Here is a 10,960-nt window from a genome sequence, read left to right as displayed (position 1 = left end):
ACGCTCCACCCTCTCACTACTATAAGATTGATGTATGTATAATATTTATATGTTAACTATACTTTAATGTTGGTTATTGGATTAATAAGAATACAACTTCAATGAAGTTTTTTTAATATAAAATTAATTTATTTGCATAAAAAAAATCGAAAACGACGGCGACCAACACAGCGACTAGACACGGCATAAAAAACAGCATTTTCATTTTTCGTGTTTTTTTTAAATTTTCACGCCCCCCTTGAAATATTGTCACGCCTCCCTAGGGGGACGCCCCCAGTTTGAGAACCACTGTCCTAAATGAATAAAATTACATCAAAGTTTCAAATTGACATACATAATTATTGTTTATTTTTGTTTTCAATTCATACACATATAATATTTGTCCATCTATATTTTAAATAAATACAGATAATTTAAAAATAATAATAGTAAAATAAAATGTAAAACAGTACATTATTTACAAATCATACATGGGTGTTTATTTACATTTAGTTATATTTTATAACCAAGTTTACAATTACAAATGTGTGAATGTATTTTAGATAGATATATAAAATATTGGTAAATTTTCCTTTGTTGAAATATCTATATAATACACTAACAAAATATGTCCAATACAAAATGTATGTTTGTGATATACATTAATATATGAACACATGTTTTTTTCAAGATGTTGATAGAAAAAAATAAATGAGTGAGATAAAAAAAAATACAAATTTGTTTAGGATTTCAACAAAGAAATTTTGAATAGCAATCTAACATTGTAATTACATATTTTCTATATACAAGAAAAATTAATATTTATATTATTCAGGAAATTTAAAACAATTTGTTAACTTTGCTAATGGATCTTTTGAAGAAATTATACTTATAAAAAAAAAAAAAAATAGTAATAATAACAACACTGAAGTCTGGATGTTTTGAAGTTAGGAACCGACCGTGAAAATCGGAGTACAAACATTGTTATTACAACAGGCGCTTCAGTAGAGCCTATAAACTTAGAAATTTAAAAAAATTACAAGTAGTCATACTAACAACGCGTGCACATGATTTTATATACGGATCATAAACTATTATGTAATTTTAAGTATGCGCTAATTGGTGGTTTTAAACATCAGCAACAGTTTCAGCATACAAGTACATTTGATTAACAATATTTTTTCTTTCTTACTTAAAAAAGTTTAACAAAAAAAAAAAAAAAAAAAAATGTCCAAGTAATAACTAATCTAAACCCCATCCCTATTTATATACATAATTGATTAAGTAAATATAACTAAAAATAATATAATTCAACAAAACATTAAAAAATGTTAAATGCTTTTTTCAATTATTAAAATACTCAAGTTACTACCTAATTCAAATTAATACTTAATTAATCAAATAATAGTTAGAAAAAAATACACCTAATAATTTATTTAGTTTACATTACAAATAAAAAATTAACAAAAGCTCAATTTCATCATAATTCAAGACAAATGAAACTATTTTAAAAATAGCTAAAACTAGCTGAAACCTAAATATTAACAACCAACTAAATGGTTTAAGATGTTTAGATGAAAATCATAAGTACAGGGATTATCAGAATGTAGATGACTGGAAATATAAAATTACGATCTTAAAAAGTTTTAAAGTTCAAGTTTTTTTTTAAAAACTTTTAAAAGTAACAGATGATTAGTACACATCTCAAAACCAATTATTAAAAAAAAAAAAAAATCAAATTTAATCATTGTAAATCAATAATTTTAATTCATAATAGCCAAGTATTTTAAACAATTATCAATAATACTTAATAATTAACTAGGTAACAAAGATACAAAAATAATGTAAATAACAATATTGTTATTTTATTATAAGATCCAATAATAGAAAAGTATAAACAATGCTGAAATTGTCAGACTAGAATATTCTCTTCAGTTAAACTGATAAAAAGGCATATTGGCAATGAAATTTATATTAACCTATTGGTGAAACTAGTTCACTTGCATTTATTATGGTTTTTTCTCTCCAAATTTTCTTTTAATACATTTTTGATAATTTATGTATAAATGTAGTGTCATATAAGTAATGTACAATTTTTTTTTTTACAACATTCAAAAACAAAATATTTAACGTTGTTTAGGCCAATGACGTCGATTATTATTATACCTGGGTTTCTTGTATCCTCCACTTCCACCATTTCCATTGTGACGATATCCATTATTATACGATCTATAATTTTTGGACCTATTCATCCAAGTGATTTTACTTCGCCCCATTTTACCATTAAATTGATTTAATTGATTGTGTAACATTTGTAAAGCATTTGATCCATTATCTTTAATACCATGGTTGTTCTTATCAAACTTTTTCTTTTTAACCTAAAACATTAATAAAATACTTATGATTTTTATGAATTATGCTTATATTTTTTTTAGATATTTTGTAGAATAAAAATAAATTATAAAATAAAACTATAAAACCTTAAAAAAAATAATTGAATAATACACTTAAGAAATTAAAAAAATACTTCAAAGATATAATGAAACATTGAATAATATAGTAAAATAATTTTCAACCATATTGAAAATTAATCTTTATTTAGGATTATACTTAATTCACTGTAAGTAATATCAAATACTCACAACTCCTCTATCAAAATCTTCATTGTAATCATCATCAAAAGACCGTTTAACTCCATTGATTTTATCTTGTTCAGCTTCTCGATCTAAAAAGCTTTTTTCACCATTCCAAGTTTTAACTAAAAACATAAATAAACATACAATTAATTAATTATAAATTAAATGATTTTATTACATTTGAATTTTCTGAAAATTAATTACCGTTGTTCATACTCAACAAAATTTGATTATAATATGTTTAAATAGAAATTTGTCATTCAGATGCAAGATCAGGAATAATATTGAAAATATACAATCATAAAGAACTTTAGGTGTACAATTAAGTATTTCTCATATTTCAAATTTAAGATATATTTACATATACTTTAATATAAGGAACAAGGATTGACAAGAATTTGACACAATACTACTGTACTGATTAAAATATTTTTTAAACACAGTGAAATATCAAACATAAAGATTCATTTTGTTAGAAATATTTTGCCTTGACCAATTTGTGTTGAATGACAGTATTTTCCCTTAGCGGATCCAGGGCCACCTGTAGTAGGCGATCATTGAGTACAATAAGACGCTTAAAAAAGTGTAGTGAAGTCGACCTGAAGATATAATAAGCATTTATTATGCATGTACAATTCACTGGCTCGACCAGTTTACACTTTTCATAAGCGTCTATAAATACATACTTGATAATGTAAGGTTCAGCCCCAAACCCTAAAACTCAAAATTTATATAGGTATAAGGAACGAATATTTGTGAAACTACAATAAGTTATAAACTGAAGCCAATACAGGAAGATTTAGATTGAGTCTAGAAATGTTAAATAAATCTAGGATATTAAACATATAGTAAACATCAAACTAATTAAATATAAACAAAATAATAAAAATGAAAACAATAGCTCAAAAACTAACTCAAATTTATTTTGTTAACATCATAAACATTAACTATATTATAGTAAGGAATTATAATATTCTTTTTACATATTTTTATAATTGATCAAATAAAAATAAAAATTAACTGTCTACTGTCATCTTTATTTACATACATACATATAACTTAAAAACTTCAGAGATGGGTGGTGATATCAAGCCATCAATATTTAACAGAAATTTTGATACATTTTTCATTGTGTAATAAAGAATGATTTTACTCAAAAATTAATTTTTAATCAAAAAATATGTTTAATTAGTTGAAACAATGAAAAATGAAAACTATATTGATCTTAATTTACTATAAATTACTTCAAAGGTACTTCTTCAGAGGTGGGTGGTGATAAGATGTTTGTCATCAAATAGTTAACAGTAAAGTAATAGATATATGTGTCATTATTAGAAGTATAATTTTATTAATATAATATCTATAACCCAAATAAAACGTACAAACATGATAGTACTTACTATTTTTCAAGTTGGAAAAAATTGGTTTAATTATAAATGTACTCGAATCAAATGTGACAATATAATTTCATAAATAGAAAAAATAGAAATAAATAAAACAAGAACAGAAGAATTTAATTTATTGATTAACAAATGCTTAAGCTATATAATTTAGTTTAAACATGTTGATTGCACATATATTTTCATAGAAATATAACAGTATTATACTCAACCTAACCACTTATAATGGCTTCAGTTCTCATAGTTAACTAAATATGAACTAAAATAAATAAAATAAAAAATTAAATATTCATATTCACCTTCTCCGCCGAAACCCAAATGTGTTCTAGACTTCATACTTTCTTTAAAATTACCAGTTAATTTAATATTACCAATGGATTGAAACTCATGGTTAAACTTAGGCCTAAAAAAAAAAAAATGAAGTAAATTCAATCATTATTCAGATAAAAAATATACAGAAAATGTTTAACAATGAAACTTACCAGTTTTTCGTTCCATTTGAGTGCTTATGGTTATTTCCATTTGATAACTTATTCCTAATATAAAAAAAAAACTTAAATTTTATTATTGAATTTTAATATATATGAGTCCATTTAAAAATTGTATTATATGCCAATTTAAAATTAATATAAGAATAAAACTCACCAAGTTCTTTCTTCGGTAAAACCATTCCCATTTAATAGTTTCCCATTTGTCTTGCTCTCAGTAGGTGACTTCATTCTATGAAATATAAAAATAATATTTACTTATATTTACTTTAATGAATTAATTAATACAATGTTTATTGATATAATTTTGAATTAATTCAATTAATTAATAACTGACCCATTATAATTGTTATGTTCAAGTCGGATTATTGACTTGTCAGATTCTGAAACACCATTTTCACAGCGTCGATTTTTTCTCTCTAAATCTTTTCCTTCGGCTGAACTAAATACTTTAGAAGCATTAAATTCTTTATCATCTTTTGGAAAACGGACTAAACATTTTTTGACCGGCTCATATTCAGTTTTAACTTCTGGTGACTCATCATCTTTAGGCTTCAATACCAAACATTTTTTGTTTGGAAGAATACCTATCTCTTTGTCATTGATTGGAGAATCATCATTTTGTGGTTTTAATACCAAACATTTTTTAGCTGGTGTTTCTTTAGAATTTTGTTCAGTGAGATCTTCTTTTGGTCTCATCACTAATGGTTTTTTATCTGGAACTTTCTGGTCAGTTGTATACTTTATTTTTCCTAATGTTATGGGAATAGTTTCTTCTCCAGATAATGAACTGCTATCTACATCACTACCATCTTTGTCAGAATCAATATATGGTACTAAACTATTGGACATTGATAATGATTTAACACCATTAGTAGAAGGTTCTACAGTTTTATTAGTAGAATTCCAGGATGTTTCAGTTACTGATTTCTCTTTTTGTTGTCCTTGTTTTAATCTGAAATTAAAACAAATGTAATATTATAAGAATTTTAAAACATAGTAAAAGTAGAGTATAAAGAATAGAGTTAAAATTAAAATTATCAAGAGATGAAGTATACTGCAATTAACATACTGTTTTATATTTGAGTCCCATTTTTCATAAATATTTCCTTTTTTTTCTTTGCCATTAATTTTTTTAATATTGTTGATACCATTCAAGGGTTTTGTTAAACCATTTAATGGTTTTGCAACACCATTTGATTGTTTTGTAACACCATTGTTTTTGTCTAAATATATACATGTATAATTAATAATTTCAAAAAGTAAATAAATTTACAATTAAATAATACTTGAAAAAAATCCATTGGTAGTTTTACAGCTGGAAGATGTTACAGTTGAAGCCTTATATTCTATATTTGTATTATTTGTATTTTCTAAAGATTCCAGTTCATAAAATATCATATATGAATCATTACTTGTGGAGTAGTTTTTAAAATTTGTTTGATAAACCTTAAAATAATTTAATAAAAAAATAATTCATACACTTAAATAACAAAACAAAATATATATATATAAAAATAAAAACGTACATTGGAATCATTGAAATAATAATATGATCCAGAAGGAGTAAGGCCAAGAGCTGTATAATGACCACTATTCAAACTTGAACCATAATGAATAACCATTGATACTAAATGGTATCTCAGAGGTCTAGCATCAGTTTTAAATTTGTGATGATCAAATTGGTAATTTGATAAATCTAACCGTTCATTTATTTGTATAGCTTTACTGTTTTTATTACCACTAAACCCACCCATACCAACACTATACCTAAAACACAAATTAACACGTTTTATGATTAGTAATTATACGAAGAAAAAAAGCCTTATTTTCATTAAATAACGATTCTCACCTTTTTAACTGTATACATAATACATTTGGTGCTCGTTCAACTGAAAACTTTTTATCAGCAACAACTTGCCGTCTACACCTTTCACATACATATGATTCATCTAATGGTTCTTTTTCAAAATAATTATCTAAAGCGTCATTTACAGTATCAGACTGCCTTATATCTAAAATGAGATCTTGAAAATGTTGAAACGTAGTAGAAATATACCCACATTTGCCACATGTTACTATAACATAAAAATATATTTAATTATTGGCATGGTTGATATTTTTGTAAACATGTTTATATAAACAAGTTAGGGGAAACATACCTTCAGTTCGAATGTAACCACCAAATATTTGGTTTATGGGTGTTGTTTCTTTAGAATAATTGTCTAGGCTAAATATATTAAAACAAATTCATAATATAGTAAAAATATTTTATTTTTTTTGTTATAATCCATATTTAATAAAAACCAGTAACATACGATTTAGCAGCATGTCCTAAAACGGACAAATAGCAGCGTTCCATACTTTCAATTAGGTATCGAAGGAACTCATGTGCATCTTCTTGACGATATGTTGATAAGTGTTTACATATTACTACAAATTATAATTAAAAATCTATTTTTTTGTTTTAATATAAATTTTAGTAAACAGCATTTACTTACAAGATAGACGACTAGTAATAATTGAAGCTTTAAAACTAGAACCTGTGTGTTTTTGGGATAGTATAAATGTATCACTAACCATACACACTATACAATCTTTCTGGAATCCAGCTAAAATACCAAAAAAATAATTATTACACATTGTTTTCAAATTCAAACAATAAATAATAATATATAAAATTTATTTTACAGTTGCAAGTTCCAAAAAATTAGAATACAGCAGAAACTTGATTAACTGTCACTCTCTGTTATCTGTCATTGCTATTGTTAATGAGGCAATTGCAATAAACTCGTTACGTGGACCATCAAGCGTATACCAATTTTTTTTTCTAATATCCAACATATGCAAAATACATGACGTGAACGAACAAATTGAATTACTTTAAATTTAATTTAATCAGTAATTGACGAGTAACCCGGTTTTACAGCTATATAAAATACAAAATTTGCTGCTAAAAAAGTTCGAGCATCAAAAAAAAACAAGAGAAAATTAAAAAAGAAATTAAAATGATTATTCTGTTTAAAATTGTTAGTTTTAGTTTAGTAGTATTTAGTATTGTAATATGTAGTTTACATCTGTATTATTTTTTTCTGAAAATACACACATTGTAAAATATATACGTTTATTGCAAAATTTCTGTTAACCGCCTATTCGATTAACCATCAGTCTCGGTCCCGTCATTGATGGTTGATCAAGTTTCTACTGTAATTAATATTTGTACAAGTATACTATTTTACTATTTTAGTCAATGTAAAAAAAATGACTTTTATTAGTTTGATCAAACCAAAAGTTCAATTTCCCAAATAGTACTTCAGATTGTTTTATATAACAAATAATTGTTTTTTTAAATTTTTGCAATTTCAACTCAATAATATTTTATGAATTTAAAACCATTTGATAAAAAAATATTACATTTAAAATAAAAATCATTCAAAAACCATGTGTTAAATTATATTAATATTACAAATAATATAATAATAATTATATAGATACTTACTTTTTTGTTGACAAGTTTTTTTATGTTGTTCATCATTAGTTAGCCAATTAGTAAAAGCAGGAATATGAAATAATGCCTAAAAAAAATCAAATTAAAACAAATTATACTAAATTAAAAAAAAGTTTTGTATATACCTGTAATGTAGAATTGATGTAACATATTACACCAGGATTATCTAATCCAGAACCAACTGACATTTTTTTATCTTGCCAACCAAGTTGTACACATTCAGGAGGATATAATACAACTTTAGGTTTAGGTAAATGAGATATTTTATTGATCTCACCATTTATTCTATCTTTTTTTTGAATCATATCTTTTTTGCTACATCCATTTTGAAGTAACATTATACAATTGTTTTTCATTTGAGATAACATTGATGGTTTGTGGTCTAACATTTCAAAATCAATGGTTTTATCCAAAATTTTACTAGATGCTATATACAAATAACTGGAACGGTCGTCTGCCACAGTTGTATGGTGATTCCGTCGATCAGTAACTTTGTTAGAAAGTGACTGAAACAAAGCTGAACCTATTTGATTGCTTGCGGCTGGCATTATAATTCCAACTCATCATACGGTTAGTTTAATTATCTATATGAAATAAAAAAATTAAGAAAATAATAATCAATGTTATGCAAAATATATGAACATATTTCAAATAAAAAAATGATGCAGTCAAATCATAATATGCATTAATGTATAATAACATTAGCCATTTTTACAATTAGTGCTCATTACCAATAACATATAGAGAAATTAATAGAATACATATAGATACAGAAATCAGATAATTATTAACTTTTTGTAACAATTAATGCTTGTTTGCTTACAATATTATAACTAAACATGAAAATTAAATGGTATAAAATAATATACTTTTTCCTCGCCTTTCCCCCAACTATTTGAGGTTGGCCACCCTTGTCCTAAACCTCTACTCATTTTGATTTACTACACCCTTTACACACACACCAACAGCTCTCGTATCATACTCAATCGTATCCAACCATCTCTTTTTTGGTTTTCCTCTTCCTCTTTTCCCTTCAACTTTAATTTTCATAACCACTCTTACTATTTTTGTTTCCTCTCGCCTCATCACACGCCCAAACTATATCAGTCTATTTTCCATCATCTTATCCACTATACCAATACTTCCTCTCAAATATTTGTTCCTTATTTTTTCTTGTCACTCCACTCATCCATCAAAGCATTTTCATTTCCGCATCACTCATATTTTGTTCTATTCTCCTATTAACCGCCCAACACTCCGAACCATATAGCATAGTTGGTTTTACTACACTCCTGTAGAATTTACCTTTCAGCCTCATTGGAATTCTCTTATTACATAAAATACTGCTTCTTTCCATTTCATCCAATTGCACTTATTCCTATGTTTTACATCCATGTCAAAGCCCCCATCCTTTTGTACAAATGATCCTAAGTTTTCGACCTCACCTAAATATAAAATAATATAGTTATGAATATAAATATATATATTTTATTTTTTATAATTCAAAGATTTATAAATATTTTCTATTCTAACTACCAATTTAAAACCAAAATTTGATTAAAAATATATTTAACTATTGAAACTCATTATTATATTGTATGTTATTGTTATAAAAATATAAGATTAGCACAGAAGGCAACACACTATAGCAAAAGTTTAAGTTTTAACTATACCATGGGTAGTCAGTTCAGACTGAATGGTATGAAATTTAGAGAAAATAGTTGTTTGGCGGGGATAACTCAAATAGGCAAAACGATATATTGACTAATTATTATTAGTGTACACGAGTGTTCGCCGATACGATCGCGGCAACACATGCGAATTTACACAAGTCGAGTTAGGCACCATTTGGTGATTGAGAATTTCAAGTCAATTACGATCCGGAGGCCGTTGGAATTAAAATATACGTTGTATATCCTCGAGTCCATTCCCCGAGGCATTACTATCAAATTATTAACAGGAACCGCGCAAGGTTATAGTGCCATCGTACGGCGGGCTCCCGTTCGGAGCGCGCAGCGCTCGGGTACTTTTTGGCACTAAGAGAACCATGTCTGTCCGTTTCTTACGCGCGTCTGCCGACGGCGACAGTTAACTAAATGGACGACACTATTCTACTCAAAGTTTGTTATTCTATTATTGGTGAAATTCTATTGTTGAAGGTCGATCGTGAACACCCACAGTGTCGCGAGTACCGATCTCGCACCGAACAAGAAAGCCATCTTATTACTGTACATTTAACGGAGCACCATCCAATTATTATTATTATTATTATAGCAATATGCACGAAACTGTCGAAGTCAGCATGTATGTGTAAATATATAAAAATAATGTGCAATCGATTTACTCACTTTGAATTCGGGCCAGTAGCAGAAACGACGATGGTGAAGTGTTAATTAATCGGCCTAAATCGCGCATGTATATAAAAGTAAAAAAAAAAAAACAATGAATACAAAACACAAACACACACAAAAACGTAAGTAATATAGAAAGTAAAGGACGAAAAATAAAATAATATAATAATTTCAAATAATAAAAATCAAACACGGAAGTGCCCGGAGAAACGTAGGGGATTCCACATAATTTCCAAGACTGGAAAATCACTTATAACCTGTAAACTTGACCACAGGAGCCGCCTGCGAGAGCGATACCCCGATTGCGGGTAGCCAATCAACGCTGGGCTCATCATGAATTTCATGGCGGAGAAAACAGCGGGCTTATGTTCAAATCGAAAATCGAAACCGTTCGGGCGCCGAGACCGCGGATCAGTCCACGGTAGCCCTGGGACTGTAAAGCGTTTTCCCTCGTCCCTTCGTGTTTCCTTTCCCGTTCCGTCGATACCGGAAAAGCATCGTTTCTCCCGGCATACCATGCGCCGTCCGTTCTTCCATGAATTGACGTCACGAACAACAGGCGGGCGGCAATATCTATAGTCCGAACAGTGGATTCCAC

General features: G+C 27.3%; 1 protein-coding gene across 4 annotated transcripts; it reads right to left on the bottom strand.

The window, feature by feature from the left end:
- Nucleotides 1–667: 667 nt before the first annotated feature.
- On the bottom strand, nt 668–10,669 carry LOC112685314 (ubiquitin carboxyl-terminal hydrolase 36). 4 transcript variants are annotated; one of them, XM_025557153.1, is made up of 17 exons: nt 10,360–10,660; nt 8,137–8,595; nt 8,003–8,078; nt 7,005–7,115; nt 6,822–6,936; nt 6,666–6,733; nt 6,356–6,581; nt 6,033–6,273; nt 5,793–5,952; nt 5,576–5,729; nt 4,841–5,458; nt 4,661–4,735; nt 4,498–4,551; nt 4,315–4,418; nt 2,622–2,737; nt 2,146–2,357; nt 668–990 (listed from the first exon to the last, which is right to left on the bottom strand). In XM_025557153.1, the coding sequence occupies exons 2-17, from the start codon at nt 8,557–8,559 to the stop codon at nt 981–983; spliced, it is 2,763 nt and encodes a 920-aa protein (XP_025412938.1). In that variant the 5' UTR covers nt 8,560–8,595; nt 10,360–10,660; the 3' UTR covers nt 668–980. The 4 variants fall into 4 exon arrangements, with proteins under 4 accessions (XP_025412938.1, XP_025412939.1, XP_025412937.1 ...); XM_025557154.1 differs by having other exon boundaries at nt 668–997; nt 10,360–10,659; XM_025557152.1 differs by lacking the exon at nt 668–990 and having other exon boundaries at nt 2,068–2,357; nt 10,360–10,659.
- Nucleotides 10,670–10,960: the final 291 nt, after the last annotated feature.

The sequence above is a fragment of the Sipha flava genome, unplaced genomic scaffold (assembly GCF_003268045.1).
Source record: "Sipha flava isolate LNK unplaced genomic scaffold, YSA_version1 273_pilon_pilon, whole genome shotgun sequence".
Classification (NCBI taxonomy): Eukaryota; Metazoa; Arthropoda; class Insecta; order Hemiptera; family Aphididae; genus Sipha; species Sipha flava.
Note: the sequence above shows the minus strand (reverse complement) of the source record. Positions and strands in the feature narration are given on the sequence as shown.